The sequence below is a fragment of the Chionomys nivalis genome, chromosome 1, assembly GCF_950005125.1.
Source record: "Chionomys nivalis chromosome 1, mChiNiv1.1, whole genome shotgun sequence".
Classification (NCBI taxonomy): domain Eukaryota; kingdom Metazoa; phylum Chordata; class Mammalia; order Rodentia; family Cricetidae; genus Chionomys; species Chionomys nivalis.
Window position 1 is genome coordinate 78,395,651 of NC_080086.1, and position 24,127 is coordinate 78,419,777.

Genomic DNA, 24,127 nt, shown 5'->3' on the forward strand with positions numbered 1-24,127 from the left:
ATTCTAGCCTACGTCCATCCTGGGTCGGAGCTTCATCGTGTCTGCTGGGGAGAGGGGAGCATGGCGTCTGCTCTAGAGAGCAGAGCTGTCGAGTCTGAGCTCACTTCCTCTTCCTCCCAGCATTCTGTTCTGTTTACTCCACCCACCTATGTTTTAACCTATGAGGGCCAAGCAGTTTATTACTTAACCAATGAAATCAGCAGATTGATATATGACACTCCCACATCAGGGAAGGATCCTGTGCCATGGAAACGACATTGCAGTGCCCTGTGTGCTTTACAGGGCCACAGTGGGAAGTTGCTCGCTCATTTTCCTTTATATTTTTTGTGCAGTCCTTTCTTCCTATTTTTTCATTTCCTTTCCTTTTCTCTCTCTTTCATTCTTTTCTTTTTTCTTTTTTTAGAAACAAGGTGAATCCCAGGTTGGGAATGCATAAACTCACAGATACCTGCATGCCTCTGCCTCCCAAGTGCTGGGATTAAAGGCTTGTACTACCATGCCTGGTTCACCTTTCCATTAGCCAGAATCTGTAATCCCCAGAATTAAAATATTTTTGCCTTTTCTTCAAATCTGACACACTAGACTTTTGATGAAGATATGTTACTTTTTTTTCTTGTTTTTGTTTGTTTGTTTGTTTGTTTTGTTTGGTTTAGTTTGGTTTGGTTTTTCAAGACAGGGTTTCTCTGTGTAGTTTTGGTTCCTGTTCTGGAACTAGCTCTTGTAGACCAGGCTGACCTCGAACTCACAGAGATCCTCCTGCCTCTGCCTCCCGAGTGCTGGGATTAAAGACATGCACCACCCCTGGCTGCCTTTTTTTTTTAAATGTGAGACTGAAGAGATAGCTCAGTGGTTAATAGTACTTGCTGTTATTTCAGAGGATTAGAGTTCATTTCTAAGTACCCTGGTCAGGTGACTCAGAACTATTCATGATGGCAGCTCCAAGGAATCCAATGTCCTCTTTTGGCCATTACTGCCACCTGCAGGCAATGTGCATGCACACACATAGATATACACATAAATAAATAATAAACAAATAGCATATTTTTGGTGTTTTTTTGTTTGTTTTGTTTTTATTAGATAGGGTCTCCTGTATTCCCAACTGCCTTCTGATTCTCCACCTCTCACGTGCTAGGATTCCAGGCACACACCCCCATACCTGGTGTGTGCAATGTTAGGGACTGAACCAAGGGCTTATGTGTGTTAGGCAAGCACTCTAGCACATGAGCCACATCCCAAGCCCAAAATGACTTTAAAGATCGTTCCTTCAGCTTTCTCTGGACAACTCTGTTTTCTTTGCCCTCTGCTCCTGTGCTGAGGCCTTCCTGGGAATCCCTGTGGATATGGTGCTCCCTGTACCTTTTGGCCTTCCTGGGAATCCCTGTGGATATGGTGCTCCCTGTACCTTTTGGCCTCCCTGGGGATCCCTGTGGATGTGGTGCTCCCTGTGCCCTTTGGCCTCCCTGGGGACCCCTGTGGATGTGGTGCTCCCTGTGCCCTTTGGCCTCCCTGGGGATTCCTGTGGATGTGGTGCTCCCTATACTCTTTGGCCTCCCCGCGGATCCCTGTGGGCATGGTGCTCACCATACCCTTTTTCTCTGGCTCTGCAATGTCTATGCACTTCTTTTTCTCTTCCTGATGTCTCTAACGAAGCCACCAGGATTCAGACATGACAACCTGATCTAACGCTTACTGCCTCCTGAAGGCCATTTGAAGAAGGACAGCTGTGGTTTGGAGGGAAGGTCCCTGTGAGAGCGGCCTCCCAGACCCAGATCTCACAGACACTCCTTTTCTCACTGTTGCAGTTGTAAACCTGGAGGTGCTCAGAGCCCAGGAAGAATGGGAAGTGGTGGGCACCATCCATCCAGACACAGGTAAGTCCAGCACAGCTACCATCAGGATCCACATGCAGTCAACAGTGACTGGGCATTTTAACTATGCAACACAGAATAAAGTCCCTTCCACAGATCCTGAGATGATAGCCTACAACAGGAAGTAGGGAGGGAACACTACAGCGCAAGGCTGCCATTGCTGCTCACCCTCCATCCAGTGCTAAGGGAAGATGAGCGAGTCTTGGTCAGGGTTAGCCCCTGAAGGGGGGCAGGGATGGGGGCAGAGAATGAGGGACCCTATGGCAGCCATCTGCTGGCAGTCTCTGAAAGCTGGGAAGAATTACCTCAAGTCCTATTCTGACAGATTTGGATGGAGCTGTAGAAGGGTAGAGACCATCTGGGTCTCACCCAAGCTTCACCAAGCCCAGGAGAGATGTCACAGTATGTGGCTCCAGCCACCACCTGTGGCACTGGTAACAAGTTGGTAGCCAGTGCTTGGTTTAGAGGTGACAACCAGTTGGCCATCAGTGGGTATTTGCTGTCAGGACAACTACTATCCCAAATCCTCAGGAGTCTTCTCTTTTTACCTAGAGTGTGGGGTCAGCTCCCAGCAGCCTGGCCAGCTCATCTCCTTCAGCGAGGCTCTGCAACACTTCCAGACCCTGGACCTCTCCTCCTTCAAGGTGGCTGTAGGGAAGTACCGGTGTCCAGCATGCACCTGTTTTCTAAAGTTTCCGAACACTCATCTTTCTCACCTAAGAAATCTTGGGGTACAGAATCTCAAGTTGCCAAAGGATCAGATTTGGTGACTTCAATCTATAATGCCAGCATTAGAGGAACTCAGGCAAGAGGGTTGTCACATACTTAAGGCCAGCTACAGCATGTGTTCCAAGCTAAGCACCCATGACTGACTGATAGATTATGTGTGTGCAGATTCCTTGTGGTGACCAGAAGCTGTTAGGTCCTCTGGAACAGGTGGTTGTGAGCCACCTTGTAAGAGGAGACTGTTCATTTGTTCCCGATTTCCCAGACCTGAAATAATTACACAGAAACTATATTACTTAAATCACTGCTTGGCATATTAGCTCTAGCTTCTTATTGGCAAACTCTTATATCTTAAATTAACCTGTTTCTATTAATCTGTGTATCGCCACATAGTTGTGGCTTACTGGCAAGTTTCCAGCACGTCTGTCTCCAGTGGGCAGCTACATGGCTTCTCACTGATTCCACCTACTCTCTCTCTCTATGTATATCTCTTCCAGCCTGGCTATATTCTGTTAAGCCATTAACCAAAAGCATCTTCTTTATTAAGCAATAAAATCAACACATATACAGAAGGCACTTCCCACACCATTTCCCCTTTTCTGTTTAAATAAAAAGGAAGGTTTTAATTTTAACATAGTAAAATTATATAAAACAAAACAGGTATCAAGCAAGAATTACAGTTACAATATTTATATCTTCTTTATCTTTTATCATAACTAAGGAAAGATATAATTATAACTTCTATTCTTCAACTCCATCAAAGACTCAAGAAGGATATAATATTACCTAAGTTAACAGAAAGTACATTGTAAGCAACTTCCAGAACTAGAATTGACAGAGACATCTTGCTGCCTGGACAGTCACCCAAAGTTCTTCTGTAATGTTGGGACACCCATCTTCAGCGTACAGGTCCATAGTATCCGGCAGACTTTTCCATGAAGCAGGAAATTTCAAAGACAGTTCCACCTATATTAGCACTTTGTCAATCACTTTCTTCTGTGTCCTGCAGAATGTCTGGCAGCTTTTTAATGAGGCAGAAACCCTAAAGGATGGTCTCACCTTTAGGCAAGTTCAGCAGTTATTTTTCTGTGGGTCCTGCATGTCCAGTTTATACAGCAAAACACCAAACAGTTCAGGCAAGAGCTGTTTCTTGCCCAAATGGCTAACAAACTCCATGAGGAGCCTCTTTAATGCCCATCATCCTCTTGAAGTAGATTGGTGCTGTCAGGAGCAGATGAATCTCATGTTATGAAAAGTCCTAAGTTCTTAAAACATCTTAAATGCCATATTCTGTAGTCTTTGAAAGATCTCACGAGTACCTATCCATCTGACATATAACTCTGTACATCTAGAAAACCTAACTAACATGACTACAAGCTTGACTATTATAGATGACTCTCTATTAACCTATATTTCTTAATTATACATTACATTTTTAAATGAGGCATACAAACACAATACTTTAATCAAGAGCAGATATATATATATACATACATACATATATATATATATAAAACTGATCTTAAATTTGTATCAATAAACCAACTCCATACCATTGCAAATCTCTATAGCATATCCCCCTTTAAATGTAAACAAACATTTATAAACAATATTTGGAAATTTGGGTGTAGTTTTCTCCAAATTGCTTCCTGCTTTTTGTTTGGCAAAGTAATTTTTTTTGGGGGGGGGGATTTTTCAAGACAGGGTTTCTCCGTAGCTTTTGGTTCCTGTCCTGGAACTAGCTTTTGTAGACCAGGCTGGCCTCGAACTCACAGAGATCCACCTGTCTCTGCCTCCTGAGTGCTGGGATTAAAGGCGTGCGCCGCCACCACCGCCCGGCGGCAAAGTAATTTGGGAGGTGTTCACTGCAACCTTTTTTGGGGGTCTTGGTCCATAAAACCACATTAGTCTGGAAGGAATCTACAGGTTCTCATCCTCTGTGGAAACAAAAGAAGAACCTCTTTTCCAAAGCAACAAATCCTTAGACCCAAATTTTGAAGTCAAGATATAATATATATATATACACATACATACATACATTCATACACATACACACACACACACACACACACACGTGTGTGTGTTGGTTTAGCTTAGCAGCCCATACAATGAAATGTCTCTCTGTACTTAGCTCCTTCACAGCCAAAAATTCAATGAAAACACAATAATATACATAGTCCAGATTCTCTGTGTCTATTTCATCTTTACATGGCTTCTTTTTTTTTTTTTTACTCCTTTCAACCTATGACTGTCTCTTTAAAGATTTTGTTTTGTTTTGTTTTTTATTAAGACAAAAAAGAAGAGGTGATGTGGGAGGTAATATATGCTGTGAATATGTTTTATTGCCATTGGTTAATAAAGAATCTGCTTTTGGCCAATGACTTAACGGAGTAAAGCCAGGCTGAAAGAGATATAGAAAGAGAGAGTAGGCAGAGTCAGAGAGAAGCCATGTAGCTGTCCTCAGGAGACAGACACACCGGAACCTTGCCAGTAAGCCACAGCCATGTGGCAATACACAGATTAATAGAAACTGGTTAATCTAAGATATAAGAATAAGCCAGAAATATGCTTAAGGTATTGGCCAAACAGTATTGCAATTAATACAAATTCTTTGTGATTATTTTGGGAATCTGGGCAGCCAGGAAATGAGCGTGTAGCCTCCCCCAACACTACCCGATGTGATGTTGGTGCTGGGAACCAAACCCAGGTCTTTCAGGAGAACAAGTGCTCTCATTAACCCATGAGCCATATCTGAAAACCATGTAGGGCCCTGCTAGCCTTTGTGGAACTGAACCTGAGGAGCTCTTGCAACCCTGTGATTCAGGACATGGGCAGATGGGAAGTATTGGACTCAAAGACCAGGTAGCTCCTTAGGGAGGGAAGACAGACTGTCTAAGGAGCGGGGTACTAATGATTCAGGGCAAATGAAGGAATATTCCCTGTCGGAGCCAGGAGCTCTTTGGGAATTTCATTAATTTTTTTTTATTTTTGGAACAGTCTTGTTATGTAGCCCTGGCTAAATTGGTACTCACTATGTTGCCTGGGCTGGTAATAAACTCAAGGCAATCCTCTTTCCTCGCCTCTCAAGTATTGGCGTTAGAAGCATGCACCACCACACCCAATATGACCTAGAAATTTAGGAAAGATGCTGGGAGCTAGAGAGATAGATGGCTTAACGGTTAAGAGCACTTGTTTTGGCAGAGGTCTCAGGTTTGATTCCCAAAATCTACATGTCAGCTCACAACCATCCATTACTTCAGGCCAGGGGATTTGACACGCTTTTCTGACCAACCCAGGCACCAGGCACACACACGGTGTACAGACATTTATTCGAGAAAAGCACTCATACACATAAAAATAAATCTTTAAAAAAGATGTCAGTACTAAGTGTGGTGGCATACATTTGTAGTTCTAGCACTTAGGAGGCTGAGGCAGGAAGATATCATAAGTTCAAGGCCAACCCGAGCCGCATGGAGAGAAACTTTGTCTTACAAAAGTTGTGTAGCAGGTGGGCAGTGGTACCCAGCACTCAGGAGGCAGAGGCAGGCAGATCACTGAATTTGAGGACTGCCTGGTCTACAGACTGAGTTCCAGGACAGCCAGGGCTGTTGTGTGGGGCAATAAGAAGACTCACTGGGTAAAGGCTCTTGCCTTACAAGCTGCATGGCCTGAGATTGATCTCCAGAACCCACTGAAAAGTGGGAAGAGAGAACTGACCTTCACACACAAGTCATGACAGGCATGCCCGTCACACACCATGAATACATACACCAATACTAAAGTGGGACTGGGAAAAGAGTATCAGGGAATAAACACACCGAGGGATTGTGGGCTCGAGTATTCGGTCTAAAGCCTGGATCGTGAGAGAGGCAAGAGTCAGGCACTGATACAGAAGGCCAGAAGATGCCAAAACCCAGCACCTGGTAAGGCAGGCAGTGGTGCCCTGACTTTAGGGAGCCAGCATGATGTAGTTTAGAAGGATCATCTAACTCATATAGCCATATGAAGAGTAGATAACCTTGCTGAGACTACTGTCCTGACTTTTACCTGGACATATTTGAGAGTCCTTGTGGCCACAGCTGAGCCTCCCTGGTCATCAATAGCTAGTTCTGAAAAAGTTCAGAAGACCAAGTGGAGAGAATTGCCTGGGGATGTCTACACCTAAGGACACCTTGCGAAGGCTCTGGGAGCTGCAAGTGCCTGTCTTTGCAGTCTTAGTGACTTCTGACTCCTTTTCCTGGCACAGACACTAGCTGAGGGGACAGTCTCTGCTTGATAAAAGTTTTAATAGATTGCCTGTGCTTTTCTTCCCAGAAAAGAATCCAGCCAACTATTCGAAGGACTGGGCTCGCTGCCCTCCGGCATTGCCTCTTTGGGCCACCAAAGCTGCATCAGGACCTTCGGGAAGAAAGAGACTTGGTCCTCACCATTGCTCAGTGTGAGTGCTAGGGGCAGCTCCAGGGCACACAGTGAGGCTCTTGCCTATTCGGATTGTTGTGAGCACCGGCATGTTGGTAGCTTGTCTTGAACATAGTCCAATTCCCCATTCTCCAGGGAGCAATGGTTTCTCCCTGGGGACAGCCTAGCAGAAAGGGTATGTGTGTTTTGGGGCAGGTGGCCTGGACAGCCAAGACCCAATGCATGGCCGAGTGCTGCGGACCATCTACAAGAAGCTGACTGGCTCCAAGTTCGACTGTGCCCTTCATGGAGACCACTGGGAAGACCTGGGCTTTCAGGGTGAGAGAAAAGCACATGTCTTGCTTTCCTTGTCCCATTGATTCCGGATTCCAGAGAAGAGGCCATCTTGAGTGAGGAAGAACATCTAGGAGGGTCCAGAAGAGGCAAGGGCCCTAGGGGCAGCATATAGGAGTGTCCCGTGTCCCTTGGAGCTCTGCCATCTGTTAGGAAGTACCTTTTTGCTGTGACATGGGATATGTGGAGTGACGTCATTTGATCTGCTTGTGTTCTTTCCTTTTTTTTTTTTTTTTTTTTTTTTTTTTGGTGTTTTGAGACAAGGTTTCTCTGTAGCTTTGGAGCCTGTCCTAGAGCTAGCTCTGTAGACCAGGCTGGCCTCAAACTCACAGAGATCCGCCTGCCTCTGCCTCCTGAGTGCTGGGATTAAAGGCATGTGCCACCACTGTCTGGCTGTCTTTCCTCTTTTTAAATGAAAATTGTATTCTAGTTATTTTAAATTGAAACAATTACTTCTCTTGCCTTTGGATTACACCTTTTTTTTTTTTTTTTTTTTTTTTTTTTTGAGACAGGGTCTCATATAGTCTAGCCTGACCTCGGACTCTTATGCTCAGACTATAGCTGTGCATGACCTTGGATTGATCCTTCTGCTTCCCCTTCCCTGGTTGGTAGTCCCACCAAACCCAGTTTATATAGAACTGAACATTTGGCCCAGGGCTTTTTCACAGGCCAGATAAGCGGTCTGTTCACTGAGCTGCATCCATGGCCCAATACTGTTTTTTTCCCCAAATCTTATCATTATATTTGTAAAGAATAAGAAACTATATTGCACTGGGCAGTGGTGGCACACGCCTTTAATCCCAGCCCTAGGGAGGCAGAGGCAAGTGGATCTCTGTGAGTTTGAGACCAACCTGGTCTACAGAGTGAGTTCCAGGACAGGCTCCAAAGCTACAGAAAAACACTGTCTTGAAAAAAACCAAAAGAAAAGAAGAGAAAAAAAAACTATATTGCAGGGCACAGTGGTACATACCTTTAATCCCAGCACTGTAAGTAGCCTGAGCTCTGTGAGTTTGAAGTCAGCCTCTTCCACATGGAGTTCCGGGCCAAGCAGGGCTGCCTTAGTTTTCTGTAGTAGCAGTAACAGATTCCAAGAGATGTGTAGTTCAGTCGTTAGCATGTTCAATGCCCAGCACCCCACCACAGGGCAGTGGTGCCATACACCTTTAATCCCAGCACTCAGGAGGCAGAGGCAGGCGGATCTCTGTGAGTTTGAGGCCAGCCTGGTCTACAGAGTGAGTTCTAGGATAGCCAGGGCTACACAGAGAAACCCTGTATTGAACCCCCCCCCCCCGAAAAAAAGGAAGATACAGTTTCGTACAACTACACTTTCAGCACTGGAGAAATGGAGGCAGTGGATCAGAATTTTAAAGTCATGCTCAGGTACACGACAGGTTGGAGGCCAGCCTGGACTCCGTGTGACCCCGTCTCAGCCATAATAGAGTGACTCGGACAAGCATGGCTCTGTTACCTTCTAGTTCTATGGTCCAGTCTGATAGGGCTCAGTGAGAGGACCTGGGGGTCAGCAGTGCTGACCTCATTGTGGGGGACCTAGGAGAAAATCCATTTTCTTCAGCTTTTGAGCTTCTAGAAACTTCCTGCAGCCTCGTCAAAGGCAGAGGCAGTGTCCCTGCGCGTGGGCCTCACCTCTTTCTCTAGCTATGCTCCCACCTCCTGCTGCTCCCACAGATCCCTCTCATGTGCGCCAAGTCCACCCAGGTACCCCAAGACACTCCCCTCTCTGCCAATATCAGCCTTGATTTTGCGGCATCTTCATCGCCTTTACCGTGTAGTGTGTTCCTACATACAGAGGTTTAGAGTATGAACATCTTTGGAAGCGGGGATTATCCTAATCCCTCAGGTACTTGGAGCATCTGCCTTACCTCAAATGTTGTTCAGGGTGAGATTATCCTTGTTCTTGGTACAGTGCAGTTCAGTTGTCCCCAGACACACTGGGCATTGCGTTGTAAGTGTCTGGGCCTTGTCTATCCCGTCTCTTCCTGCAGGCTTCCTCCACTACTGGGCCAGGGAGTAAGGACTGACATCACTCACTGGTGAAAGCCCAAAGAATGAGTTCAGCTTCCTCAAACACCACTAGCTGGGAGGACTTTGTTATTATGCTCCTGTGTCCCCTCCACTGAAGGGGCGTGGTGGGGGGCTCCTTACAGGGTAAAGGCTGAGCTCCTCACCTGGCTTTCTTTAATGCAGCTAAGGGTTCCTGGGTTCAGTCGGACAAGGGAAGAAACGTGGGCTGCATGTATCTCCATAGTGTTTGGTTAGAGCAGGTTAGATGTTATCTAAATTAGATCTGTCTTGCTAGCTGCCCTTCTAATCCCATCCCTTTGGCTAGACAGCCAGCTTTTCTGGGGCCTTTTCGTTCTGCTCTTAGTCTATTTTCTGTTGCTATCACGAAATACTCAAGACTGGGTAATGTGTAGAAATTAGAAGCTGATTTGGCTCGTGGTTCTGGTGACTGTGAAGTCTGGCGAGCATGACTTCAGAATCCCCTCGGTGTCTGGTGAGGGCCTTCTCACTGTGTCCTAACATGGTGGAGATACAGGAGAAAGGACAGGCTGTGTCAGCTTTAGTCTTTCTTCCTCTTTTTCCATTCTGGAGGCAGTCTCTCTGCCGGCCTTGAACTTGCTCTGCAGACAAGGATGACCTTGAAGTCTCATCCTCCTGCCTCTACGCCTCAGGTGCTGGGACAGCAAACCTGTTGACAAACATGTCCAGTTTATACCCTGCTGGAGATGGCACCCAGGGCCTCGTGTACGGCAGGCAATAACTCTGCAAGCTAAGCTACACCCCAGCCCCTGTCTTGGTGAAAATCTTGCTGGTAGTTGTGTGGGGAAATAACTACAGAAGGCTGTGGGAACAGAACCCCGCTGCCAGGGCAGTCCCGAGTGCCGGAGGATGGGTTCGTTTGGTCCCGTAGCGCCCATCACGGGTGTGTCTGGAAGGGGCTGTGCAGGGCCAGTGCCAGGGCAGTTTCCCAGCCGTGTCCTGGGAGCTCAAGCGATCCAGGCAGCCTCCACCCTCGCTCACTGTCACACCCTGGTTTCTGCCACAGGAGCAAATCCAGCTACAGACCTGAGAGGGGCAGGCTTCCTTGCCCTCCTGCATCTGCTGTATCTGGTAATGGACTCAAGGACATTGCTGATGGCCCAGGAGATCTTCCGCCTGTCTCATCACCACATCCAGGTAGGATTCTGGGGGGAAGACAGAGGACAATGCTGGGGAATGAGGACCCCAGCAGCCAGGAGGACTGTGTGGTTCCGCATCAGGATGGTGGAGACGAGCCCGGAGTGGCTTCTCTGTCAGATGCTTTAGGATCTGAGCTCCACCATTCATTAGCTGGGAGTCTTTAGCAAATCGCTCAGCCTCTCTGAGCCTTGATTTCCTCATCTGCTGCAGAGAAATCTTGAAGACTGTGCTCACTTCTTTCTGTTGCTGTGACAGAGTATGCTGGCAAGAACTGAGGAAGGAAGGAAGGAAGAAGGAAGAGGGAAGGAAGGAAAGATTGTTTATTTGGTTGGTTGGTTGGTTGGTTGGTTGGTTGGTTGGTTGTTTTTTCATGACAGGGTTCCTCTGTGTAGCCCTAGCCGTCCTGGAACTCACTTTGCAGACCAGGCTGACTGCAAACTCAAAGATCCGCCTGCTTCTGCCTCCTAAGGAAGGGTTTGTTTCTGCTCCTAATTTGACGTTCTAGTGCATCAATACCAGGGAATCACAGCCGCAGGACCTTCGGGAGGAAGCTGGTCACATTGCACCAAGGTCAAGAAACCGGACAGTAACTGCAGGAATGCTAAGTGGGCGGCTCACTGTCCGTTTCATGTGGGTCCAGATCCCCTGCCCAGGGAATGGGCCTGCCCACAGTTAAGATGTGCGTCTCCATGTCAGCAACATGATAGAGATCATCTGTTGTTAGCATGCCCAAAGGTCCATATCCCAGGTGACTCCAGACACTGGGATTTGTCAGCACTAACCATCATGACAGTTAGCTGGCCCGCTGGGAATATTCATTTGTCTATGATCGTATGCACTGGGCACACAAAGGGGTTGCTGCTTTCGGTCCTGGTAGCTTCTTTCAACTCTGAAGAGACAGGGTTAGTTTTGGGGTGACCCATGGTCTTAACCATCTTAACCATCAGCCCAGTGATGGCTTTGGTAGCCCCTTATTCTCTTCTGCCCTTTGGGGATAGGTCTGGTAGTTTTCCCATGTAGTGGAAGATAGTTTTGACTCCAAGGAAACAGATGTGGCCTGCTTCCTTCCATTTGTCTACCCAAACTCCTGGGGCTAGAAATTCATTCATTCAATGAACAAAGATCTCTTCCGCACCCCCCCCTACTTATTTTTCATGGTGCTTGGGATGTGTCAGAGAACAGAACAGACTAGGATGACAAACAGCAGAGATGACAAAGTGATATTCTAAATGAATCCCAGAATTCAGTAGAAGCGGTAAGCGCAGAGGAAAGGGGCGGGTAAGGTAGGGATGGTGTTTAATGGAGGGGTCAGGAGATGAACTGAGTCTGGAAGGCTGTGTCATGTTAGCCAAACCCGTGCCTAGGGTGCCTGGCATTCCAGCCAGAGGGCTCAGCAGAAGCGAAGGTCACAAAGGGAGCATGCCAGGGGTGAACAGAAGGAACACGGCTCACAGTGGAGAAGAAGCCACCGAGGAAGCAGACCAGATGGCAGGTCCGTCAGGCGCGTGGTGGACTCCAGGTTTGTCCCTGTCCTGCAAAGCTCAAGCAGCACAATGACAGGGGATCTTACCAGCCGCCATGTGAAGGATAGTCCCAGGGAGGTCCCTTAGGACCAGCCTAGTTGGGGTAGGCAGTGGGTGGGAACAAGGGGATTCCAGAAGAGCTGAAATAAAATGAGGAGAGTAGAAGCAGTGTGGTTTTTGATGGAATGGACACAGGGTTAGGCTTTGGACAAGGAAGACGTTGGTGACTTAAAAAAAAAAAAAAAGAAAAAACTAAGAACAACTAAGGAAAAAAAGGTGTGATGGAGAACGCCTTTAATCCCAGCACTCTGGAGGCAGAGGCAGGCAGATCTCTGTGAGTTTGAGGCCAGTCTGGTCTACAGAGGTGTTCTAGGACAGCCAGGGCTACACAGAGGAACCCTGCTCTTCTAGAGAGCCCGAGTTTGGTTCCCAGCACCCCATGGTGGGTCACAGTGGTCTATAACTCCAGTAAAGACCGAGCATCTCACACTTTTCTTCTGCCCTCCTCAAGACCAGGAGTGCATGCAGTACACAGACAGACATGCAAGCAAAGCACAATACACATAAAAATTAAATAAGTGCACATTCTGAGCTTTGTGACAGTAATCCCAGCACTCGAGGCTGAGACAAGAGTTCAAGGCCTCACATTGAAACTTCCCGGAGTTGGGAATGTTGCTAGGAGAGAACGCTCACCTAACAGGCTGAACCCCCAGCACTACCGTAAACTAAATACCTGTCGTGAGTTACACAGCAGCCTGGGTTACATAGCAAGTTCAAGGCAAGTCTGCGCTATATAGCTAGAAAGAGAGAGGAAGGAAAAGAGAAGAGGGGAGGAAATGAAAGAGAGGGAGGGAGGAGGAGGAAGATGATGGGGGGAGGAGAACCATCCCAGTGTCTCAGAAGCCGGTGTCGGTGTCCTACGAAGCCCTGCAAGCAATTCTGAGAGTTTGGTGCTGACAGAGCTCCGGCTGTCAGTCACGAAGGTGAAGTGAGATACTCCGGAACACGAGTGACAGCACTTCCAGCGTCACATGAGCAGGAGATGGGGGAAGAAGACAGAAGCCCCAGAGTCACAGGAAGGAGGATGTAGTGTTGGCCTTGGCCTGGGGTCAGATGGTGCTGGCCTGTAAGACCTAAGGTCTGCCGGGTTGTCACTGGGAACCGCAGCTAGGACGTTTCCAGCAGATGTTAGAGGCAGAGTCTTGACTTGGATTATGTTTAAAAGGGAAGAACAAATCTGAGACAGTAAATATAGACTCAGTTTTCAGAGGATTTTGTGGCCAAGGGAAGCCAAGAAGGGTGATTGTAAGTTGAGATTTAGTCATTTGGAGCATGTGTTTGTGTGTGTCTACGCGTGTGTGTTTGTGTCTCTGCGCATGTGCACGTATGTGTGTGTTTGTGTGTGTGTGTTTTCCTGTTTTTTATTTTGTGTTTTTGTTTTTAAGATTTTATTTTATTTTATTTATGTGTATTTGTGCATCTGTGCACATGTGGGCAGGTGCCCATGGAGGTCAGAAGAGGGCATGGGCTCCCCTGGAGCTAGAGTTAGAGGTGGTTGTGAGCTGCCTGACAGGTGCTGGGAACCCATCCAGTCCTTCAAGAGCAACCAGTGCTCGTTACCACGGAGCCACTTTTCCAGCCCCTTGTTCTGTGTTTTTCATTCTTAATTTCTGAGTCAGCGTTTCACTCTGTTGTCCCGACTGTCTCGGAACTTACAGGTTCTCCTGATTGCCCTTAAATACATAGCCATCCTCCTGCTTCAGCATTCCAAGTACTAGGATCACAGCTGTGAGCCACCCTGCACAACAAGTAGTTATTCTCATGAAATTTCAAATGTACAGAATCAAAGTTAGAGATTTGGGGATACAGCTCAGTTGGTAGGGTGCTTGCCCAGCGTATACAAAGCCCTGGGTTCAGCTCTTTTCTACTGAGATTATATGGTGCCCATATTTTCAGTTTTGAATAAGAGAATAAGTATTGGGCTGGAGATATGACTCAGCAGCTAAGAGCACTGGCTGTTCTTCCAGAGGTCCTGAGTTCAGTTCCTAGCTACCATATGGTCAGGCCATCTGTAATGAGATCTGGAGCCCTCTTCTGGCATAAAGGCATACATGCAGACAGAGCACTCATTCATAAAATAAATGAACATTTTTAAAAAAGATAAGCTGGACATGATGGTGCACGCCTTTAATTCCAGCACTCAAGAGGCAGAGGCAGATGGATCTCCGTGAGTTTGAGGTCAACCTGGTCTACAAAGCGAGTTCCAGGACAGCCAGGGCCACACAGAGAAACCCTGTCTTAGAAAACCAAAATAATAATAATAACATCAGGTAATAAATAAGAATGCTCATAAAATCAGGCAGTTCCCACATCCAGAAGAACCCTGCTTCAATGCCCATGCTGAAGTGATCGCCCCGGGCAAAGCAAGGTCTCCTCGTGGGGAGCGTCCAGCTTCTGGTTCCCACTGCGGGCAGTTGTATACTGTGGACCAAACAACGGTAACATCTGTTGAAAATGGTTTTCCTTCTCGCTGGTCCCAAAGGTGCACTGTCTTTAATGCCCTTGGTTGTTTGCTGCTCTCTTCCCCCGCCCCCCAGACCTGGGGTGCCAACCTTCTCCAGGACACGGAGTCTCGGAGGACACTGGAGATAAACAGGCTTGAGTGTGAGGCAGGAGACTTGTTCTCAAGAGTCCGCTCTCAACATGCACAAGCTGCACGTGACAATTTACCTGCATAATGGATATTACAGGTCCCCAGGACCTGGCATGTTAGGGCATACATGTAAATCCAGGGTCATCCTAAGATTCATAGCAAGTTCAAGGCCAACCTGGGTTACAAGACACCCTGTTTAAGAAGAAAAGAGAAAAAAAATTAACTGGAGTGTGATAGCCCACACCTTTCATCCCAGTACTCTGGAACTCAGGCAGATGGGTCTGTTGTGAGTTCAAGACCAGTGTAGTCTACAACGTAGTGGAGCTGTGTCTCTAAAGAGAGGGCGGGGGCTGGGAATGTGGCTCAGTTGGCAGAGTGCCTGCTTCGCATCCACAGGCCTGGCGCTCAGGCCTCGGCACAAACCAGGCATTGCGGCACACGCCTGTGATGCCAGCACTCTGGAGGGAGAGGCCGCACAGTCTCAAGTCAGGCTCATCCTCAGTCCCGCCAGGACTCAGAAGGCAGCAGGGGAAAATGGGAGGATGATTTAACAGCAGGCCACACCACCCTTCCACACACACACACACACACACACTCCAGCCCCAGGGGTTGGAAATGGCCATCATGTGTCACAGCACTGCCTGGAAACTGCGTCCCCAGCAGAGTGCCAGGACCACAGACAGAGTGAATATTTATTCACAGGAACGCATGCTAGTAAGCAGAAGCTCAATCACACATTGAGTCCAAGAGCTGTGCCAGGAGCACAGTGGCACATTTTGGAAGTAGGGGAAAGGTAAGAGACAGGGGCAGACCAAGGTTCCACAGAGCTTTATTGGGCTTGGCGTGCAGGCAGCCAGTCGTGACCCTGGAGTCTGGGAAAGGGCGGTGGAGGAACCACATGGAAAGGGGCAAATAACAAAATGAAGCTGGGTGAGATCAGGCATTGATCAGGTGGTAGAGGCGGGAACATCAGTAGTTCAAGGTCATCCTCAATTACATAGCACATCCCAGGCCAGCTGGGCTACAGGAGACCCCGTTTCAAAAAGGGAAAACACGAACAGAAAAAAAACAAGATTAGCCATGGTATTTTCCTTTTCTTTTTTTTGTTATTTATTTATTATGTATACAATATTCTGTCTGTGTGTATGTCTGCAGGCCAGAAGAGGCCACCAGACCTCTTTACAGATGGTTGTGAGCCACCATGTGGTTGCTGGGAATTGAACTCAGGACCTTTGGAAGAGCAGGCAATGCTCTTAACCTCTGAGCCATCTCTCCAGCCCCATAGTCCTGGTATTTTCAAGATAAATAAGTGGAAGTGTGTTAGTTACCGTTCTGTGGCTATGGCGGATTACCTGACAGAACAGTTTAGGAAGGACTCAGATGGCGGGAGCGGAAGACCAGGGGTGCTGCCGCGCGACCGGCTTTGTCTTTCTTACTCAGTCCAGGACACCAGCCCGAGGGACGGTGCCACCAATGTTTAGGGTGGGCCTTCCCACCTCAGTTAACTAACCGAAATAATCCCTCTGGTGACAGTCAAGAATGACTATCAACTAACTCCCTTCGCCTGCGCTCACACAAGCACTTCTGATTAAATGCAGTGGGTACGAGAAAAGACGGTAGTAGGAAGGGGCTTGTTAGGGAGAGCGGGCTAAGGTGGGGTATCGAGGGGGATGGCTCAAAGTACATTGTGTGTATGCGTGAGTGTGCATGTGTGAGTGTGTGTGTGTGTGTGTGTGTGAGAGAGAGAGAGAGAGAGAGAGAGAGAGAGAGAGAGAGAGAGAGAGAGATGTTAAATAAAAACTCCTAAAAATTAACCGTGAGGGGAAAAGGGGGAAACCCAGTATTAGTATGAGGTGTTTAATTTTAATTGAGCATGTTAATTAGGTGAATCAAAGGGGACTTTTGATTGCTGGATTTTGGTAGTCAGCCCCAGGAAGAGGAAGTGACCAAATAAGAGAATAGATGTTGGTGGTTAGCTTTAGGAACGTCATCTAATGGTTTTTAGCAAGGCAGAAGGCATTGGGGAGAAGGGCAAGGCCTGCCAGAGCCATGCTCGAGTGGGCTTGTGTCCCTTCAATTTTAAATTTACAGAAAACGTGCAAAAGGATTGCTAGAAAGAGCCGCCATATATCATTCCACTTCCCCAGTAATCTTCTAAACGATGTGGGGATCACGCACACAGAATGACTAACTAGTGCATCGTCTGTGAATACCTGTGCAGCCTCTGTTCTGGGCACACCTTCTGCTGTCGGCCTTGTGCTTGTATCATTGCTTCTTGTCATGTCTCCTGATCTCTTCCAGCCTGTTTGTCTTTTATAGCCCTGACATATTAAAGGGCCCATGGTCAGTTATTCTTCGGAATATCCCTCAATTTAGGTTTTGTCTCATTTTTTTTTTTTCAAAATTAGATTGGAGGTATGCATTTGAGGCAGAATGGCACCGTGTATGTTATGTGCTTTCTGGCTGCCTGGTACTAAGGAGCACACACTTCTGTGGTGTTAGCTTTGGTTGAGATGGGGTCCTCTGGTTTATGTCCATTTAGATAAAGCTTCTATTTTCCCCTTACAATTAATGACCAGGCGATAGTGGTGCATGCCTTTAATCCCAGTACTCAGGAAGCAGAGGCAGGTGGATCTCTGTGAGTTTGGGGCCGGCCTGGTCTACAAGAGCTAGTTCTAGGACAGGTTTCAAAGCTACAGAGAAACCTGGTCTCGTAAAACCAAATAAATAACCATCTTACAGAAAATACTTTGAAATTATGCAAATATCCTGTTTACCCTCAAATTTTCACTCATCCACTTTAAAGAAAGATTTATTTTTAAAATGATGTATGTGTGTATATATAACGTGTATGTGTGTGCGCACGTGTGTGTACCTGCAGAGCTAGAGGCATCAGATGCCCTGGGACTAGTTAAGGTGGTTGTGAGCCATCTGATGTCTGCTAACCTTCAGCCATCCCCTTCTGCCTCCCAAACCATTACTGCACACACCTGACTAGCCGTTACTGCACACCCCTGACTAGCTGTTACTGCACACCCCTGACTAGCTGTTACTGCACACACCCCTGACTAGCCGTTACTGCACACACCCCTGACTAGCCGTTACTGCACACACCCCTGACTAGCCGTTACTGCACACACCCCTGACTAGCCGTTACTGCACACCCCTGACTAGCTGTTACTGCACACCCCTGACTAGCTGTTACTACACACCCCTGACTAGCTGTTACTGCACACCCCTGACTAGCTGTTACTACACACCCCTGACTAGCAATTCCAGTGTTTTCCTGTGAAACCTGCACTGAGGAGGGGAGAACTGATGAGGTTGAGGCCGGTGGGGACCACATCGTAAGACCCTGTCTTAGAACACAACAAATAACAGTGTGAAGTTTGACCCCAGCTCTGGGAACCTCCAAAACATGGAGTTTTCCAGATGCAGTCTACGAGACATGGCCAACCAGAAGCCATGTCTGTTTACTCCTAAAAACCGTGGCTGGGGCTACTGAGATAGCAGGTAAAGCCCCTTGCTGCCAAGTCCAGTGATACAGCACAGATAATAAAAACCCAGAGACAGATATTGGGGTTCAACCTAAAGAGCAACGCAGCCACACTCCTAGAGAGCTCTTTCCTCTGTGAAATCTTCAGACTGAAAGAGAGTGAGTTTCTGTCTCCTCCCACTTTATATTCCTTTCTAGTGCTGTGATTAAAGGTAGGCACCACCACCGCCCAGCCTCTGTGGCTAACTAGTGTGGCTGCTGGGATTGAAGGTGTGTGCCATCACCGCCTGGCCTCTAGGGCTGAGTAGTGTGGCTGCTGGGATTGAAGGTGTGTGCCATCACCGCCTGGCCTCTATGGCTAACTAGTGTGGCTGCTGGGATTAAAGGTGTGTGCCATCACCGCCTGGCCTATAGGGCTGACTAGTGTGGCTGCTCTGTGCTCTGGTCTTCAGGCAGCTTTATCTATTAAGTGATACACCACTATACGGTGGCTTGAGTTCGATCCCCAGGAATCACAGTCAAAAGAAAACTGACTCCTGCAAACTGCCCTCGGACCTTCACACGTGCCATACAGACATGTGCCCATACATGCATGTACACAAATACGTGCATATAATTAAGAAAAACTGTTATGGGCTAGAGCGATGACTCGATGATTAAGAACAATGGCTACCAGAGGACCCAGGTTGATTTCCAGCACCCAAATGGCACCTTGCAACTCTCTGTAGCTCCAGACCCGGGAGAGTAGCCCCTTCTTTTGACCTACCGGGCATACCTGGTACACAGACATTCATACAGGCAACATACCCATACATGTAAAGCTAAAAATATTTTCTAAAAGAAAGAAGAGAGAATTTAAGTTTCAGGTGCCCATTGTGCCCCTGATAAAAGAGATTCGACTCAAGCAGGGCAGTAGTGGCAGTGGTGGCGCACACCTTTAGTCCCAGCACTCGGGAGGCAGAGGCAGGCGATCTCTGAGTTCAAGGCCAACCTGGTCTATAGAGTGAGTTCTGAGACAGTCAGGGCAACACAGAGAAACCTGACTCAAGAAAAAGAGGATTGACTCAAACCTCCAGATGCTGAGAGACCCCAGCCTCCATGCATCCCAGGGCTATTAACACTTTAACCTGAAAAGTAGCTCAGTCCCGAGGGAAGTGGGCCACATCAGTCTCCTCTAAGGAGGCACCGCGCAGCAATGCCGACGTGGTTGCTAGCTTTCCGGGATCAGCATTGTGTTCTGTCCTTGCGTGTCCCCTCTCCAGCAAAGGAGTTTGGAGTCTGAGAGTCTGAGAGGTACAGTGCCCCTGCCCAAAGCAGGCACTCAGAAGTGGGAGAGCTGGGCCTGGAGTCCACACTTGCGCACACAGGGATCCCCAGCCAGCACCTCATTCTAGAACCACACCCCAGAATCTTCAGGAGTGTGGTCAACTGAACCTCAAAAGATGTTTGGGTCAGCCTGCTTTGGTATTCGAAACTATTTAAACCCACCAGGCATGGAGGCAAATGAAAATGGGAAAAAAAATGGCCAAAAGGAACACGAGTTCGAGGCCATCCTGGTCTACCTAGCAAGCTCCAGCCCAGCCAGGGCTCATAGTGAGACCCTGTGTCAAAACACAAAGGGGATGGGATAGAGTTGAGTTGGCTGAAGTCTTGCTCAGCATTCACAAGGCCTGCATTTGACCCCCAGCCCCACACAGATTGGGCGTGGTGGCATGTGACTGTGACCCCAGTATTTGGCAGGTGGAGGACGAAGTTCCAGAGCAAGAGTTGGGAAGATGGCTCAGCGGTTAGAGCACTGACTGCTTCTCCAGAGGACCTGACAGCTCACAACACCCTCTTCTAGGCTCCTCAGGCACTAGGTGCACACATGGTACACAGACATACATGCAAACAAAACGCCATCATTAAAAAGTTCAAGGTCGGTCTTGGCTACAGAGAGTTTAAGTCGAGCATGAGGTCTGTGAAACACGGTCTTCAAAAAAATGAAAAAGAGGGATACAGAGCTAGTTTAGACCTGCCTCATAAGAACCCTAGATTCCAGGCCCGAGGTCACCGTTAAATGTTTTGGCACATAAGGTGGGAAGCAGTAATGGCAGCCGGCCGCTCCTGCCAGCCACCCGAGGCAGAGGAGATGCACAAGGCCAGAGCTGACTGACCACTGACCTTTGACCCTCCATTCCAGCAATTCCCTTTCTGTTTGATGTCTGTGAACATCACCCGCATTGCCATCCAGGCCCTGAGGGAAGAGTGTCTCTCCAGGTGAGTCCCTGGGATCAGAGTGACCGGCAGAGCCTGGTCCAGCCCCATCCATGCTCCGTTCTCCACAGATAATCCCCCTGCACCAGCCACCTCGCCTCCCTAACCTGACCCAGATGCCCCTCTGCTTGGGGAACAGTGGGGTGAGGTGACCAGACAGGCTGGGAAGGAGGGCACTGGTGTGTCGGGTTCACTGTGGCTGAGCAGGTCACCTCCTTCGTCCCGCAGGGAATGTAACCGGCGACAGAAGGTCATCCCAGTGGTGAACAGCTTCTACGCAGCCACCTTCCTTCACCTGGCACGCGTGTGGAGGGTCCAGCAGAGGACTATCTCAGACTCAGGCTTTGTCCTCAAAGGTGGGCACCTTCTGTGGAACTGCATTTCCGCTCCTCCTCTCCCTTTCCCTCCCATCCCTCAGAAAGCCCTGGGGTCGCTCTTTCCCCTTTCTCTGCCACCCTTTCTTCCAAACGCATCCATTCCCTTGCTTGTTATTTGTGTGTCGAAGAAGCAGGGTCTCCCTGTAAGGCCGTGGCTGAGCTGGAAATTGCTGTGTAGACCAGAATGACCTTGAATGTATGTCAGTCCATCAGCCTCTGCCTCCTGACTACAAAGATTCCAGGTGTGCACGACGGGCTCTGGCCTTATATGCCTGATAGTTGTTATTTCTGTTTTTGAGATAGTGTCTCACACTGTAGCCAGGCTACAATCCTGCCTCTGTCCCCCTGCTCTGGGATTGCAGCCTTGAGCATGAGGGGCTCCTGACGATCACATCAAACAGCAAAACCCCCACATCTTCTGAACCGAAACTTGAAAGCTCAATAGGCATAGTGCAGGCAGATCTCTGAGTTCAAGGCCAGCCTGGTCTACATGTGAGTTTCAGGCAAGTCAGGACTACATATTAAGACCGTCTCAAGAAACAACAAAACAGGACTGGCAAGATGGCTCTCTGGTTCAGATGGCCTACTGCTCTTGCAGGGGACCACATTTGGTTGGGAATGTGGTGCCATTGCTAAAGCACCTGCCTGGCATGCAGGAGCCCCGGGCCCAATCCCCACCCAGTGCTTCATAAACCATGTGCGGTGGCACAAGTCACTTAGTAGAGACCAGAGGACGAGCAGCTCAGGGTCTACAGGAGGCCTGTCTCAAACAGAACAGAACCGTGAGACCTATGGCTGGAGAGACGGCTCAGCAATTAAGATCACTGGCTCCTCTTCTGGAGGATCGACCTCTAACCCGGCACCCACGTGGTGGCTCATAGCCAACTATAGCTGCAGTGCCAGGGGCTCTGGTGCCCTCTTCTGCCCTCCGTAGGCATCAGGCACATGTGCTACATAGACATGCATTGAAACAAAACCTCGTACATATACAATAAAATAGAAAAGTTTTAAACTAAAGGATGTGAAAGCTGAGGTCTAGCAGTTGGAATGATTGTACGGAGTTGAGGTCTGTGTCACAGGGAGAAGCCGTCCCTGGGCCCTGTCTGGTTTTGCCATCTTTGCTGACTGCTTTCCTCTTGTCTCTAAAGGACAGGGGTTGGTCGTGTTCACAGAGCCATTGGACTCGAGACCTTGTGACCCCAGACCTCCCTAAGCCTTCAGTTTCCCATCTCCTCTGTTCCAGACTTGGAAATATTGGCCAAGAAGAGCCCCAAACGGCTGCTCAAGACGCTGGACGTTTACCTAGCCCAGGTGTCAAAGGGACAGGCCTCCTTGTTGGGGGCACAGAAGTGCTCTGGATCACAAGGTCCTCACTCCAGGGACCTCACCTTCACAGGTGTCTGTGACGCGCAGTCTCAGTCATCCGAGAGCGCGGGGTTGATCTGACCCACCCCGGAGACCAGACCAGGGTTGACCTGACCCACCATGGAGACCAGGGTTGACCTGACCCACCCCAGAGACCAGGGTTGACCTGACCCACCATGGAGACCAGGGTTGATCTGACCCACTATGGAGACCAGGGTTGACCTGACCCACCCCAGAGACCATTCCCAGAGAGGCTGCCTGGGTTGCTGGAGCTTTCACACCTGAAGAACCGTGTCTGGGCCCAAACCCTTCCTGCCTCTGCAGGTGACATTAGGATGCTCCCACGTGTGGGTGGTGAAGCTTAAGTTTCTTCACCAACATAGCTCATTCGGCAGCTAGAATTAACCTCCTTCCTACCTTTGAAGCAAGGAGTCGTCTGTTGTTCCCAGCTGGGCCCCTGTTCACAGGGTTGGGCCCCCGATATCTTAGGGGGCATGAACAGGCCGTGAAGTAGGACAGCCGTGTCTGAACGGCCTACACATCCAGTCTACCCCTTCGCACCGAGAGAGAGTCCCAGCAAGTGACTGCTAGGATTCTGACTCCCCAGCAGCCTCCCCTGTCTTGAGTTTGGAATTGGAAAGGCAGAGGCAACAATGTCTTCGACCAGTAGGGGGCAGCACAACACAGGAAAAAGCGACTGACTGATGCAGGCCCCTCCCTTCAGTCACCAGGATTTCCAGGACACTTATTCCCACCTTTCTCCCCCTCCCCCTGCCCACCATTGTTTGTGATTTAGAAATGGGCACAGGCCGGGGATCCTGTGGAGACCGCGCACCAGGTTAACAATGGTTTATCTGCCTGGCAGAGAGGCGATGGGAACTCGCTCGCCCACCAGCCGTTTTAGAATAAAGGAACTGTTGTATCTAGTGTTTTCTTCCAAGACAGTTCTTTCAGGACCTTGCTGTACCCCGTTGTCCAGGGACCAGATTGAGCCAGGCAGGTTAGCACCTAGGGTGCCGTGGTGTTGCAGACTCCTCAGGCCCCAAGATGGAGAGGCTTCCTGCACCCTGGCTGCCTGCCATCCGAGTTCCCCTGGCTGCACGTGCAGGCCTGGAGACGTCCTTTATTATTGTGCGTATGATACAGGGTGTGAGGCACACACTTGACGTGTGGGGGTCAGAAGACAGCTGGCGATGTTGGTTCTCTCCTTTTGTGGCAAGCTCCTTACCCACTAAGCCAAGTTGCCCACCCAGGCCAGGAGACCTCTTGCCTACTCTAGCTAGTGAGCGTGGTGGCTCTTGTTAGGGTTGACTGGTGTGGTATCCACCCCAGGCTTTGCCTGCATTTGCTCCAGGACCTGGCTGTTGCTCCCTCACCCCAGCCCCCCACCTAACCACCCATGAGCCTCAGGCCCCTGGGCTCCTCTGGCTTCCGAGTGAAGCTGTAGAAGCCTGTGTCCATCTCTGCTGCTGTTTCCGGCCACTCCAGAGGCCTCCCTCCCAGTGTGCCCTTGACAAAGCCCTGCAGTTGGCCCTCTGCATATTTACAGGGTCTCAAGTTGAAGGCTTTGTTACCGTGTCTCTCCCTGTAGCTCCCATCTTCAGCGGCCGCAGAGAGGTCAGCAAGGCCCGAGTCAGTTTGGGTGCTTGCTTGGCTACTGTCCCTTTCGCTCCTCAGCGTCGGTTGGAAGCACAGGGTCCCAGGGCCGCAGGGACACTAGGAGGGCCGGCTGTAAGGGAGCCAGCTCCCCAGCAGGGGCCCTTCATCCTGAGCAGGGTGCACACAGCTTCAGGATAACTCAGCAGTCTGTTCTCCTGGTGGGTGGGTTGGGGGTGGAGGCCTCTGAAGGCTGAAAAGTGTTTTTCTTGTGGGTAGGAAGGACCGCCTTCCACGGGAGAATCCCTGGGTAT

The 24,127-nt window shown here is 48.9% G+C and overlaps 1 protein-coding gene across 8 annotated transcripts in view; it reads left to right on the plus strand.

The window, feature by feature from the left end:
- The window catches only part of Elmod3 (ELMO domain containing 3), a 48,074-nt gene that overhangs the window by 20,505 nt on the left and 3,442 nt on the right, over positions 1 to 24,127 (plus strand). For 5 of the 8 annotated variants that reach the window (XM_057768537.1, XM_057768546.1, XM_057768554.1 and 2 more), the window contains exons 5-12: positions 1,803 to 1,871; positions 2,421 to 2,512; positions 6,909 to 7,032; positions 7,209 to 7,331; positions 10,414 to 10,544; positions 20,402 to 20,478; positions 20,704 to 20,831; positions 22,096 to 24,033. In XM_057768537.1, coding sequence (XP_057624520.1) covers positions 1,803 to 1,871; positions 2,421 to 2,512; positions 6,909 to 7,032; positions 7,209 to 7,331; positions 10,414 to 10,544; positions 20,402 to 20,478; positions 20,704 to 20,831; positions 22,096 to 22,298 — 947 coding nt within the window. In that variant the 3' untranslated portion in view covers positions 22,299 to 24,033. The other 3 variants (XM_057768595.1, XM_057768579.1, XM_057768586.1) reach the window with 3 other exon arrangements.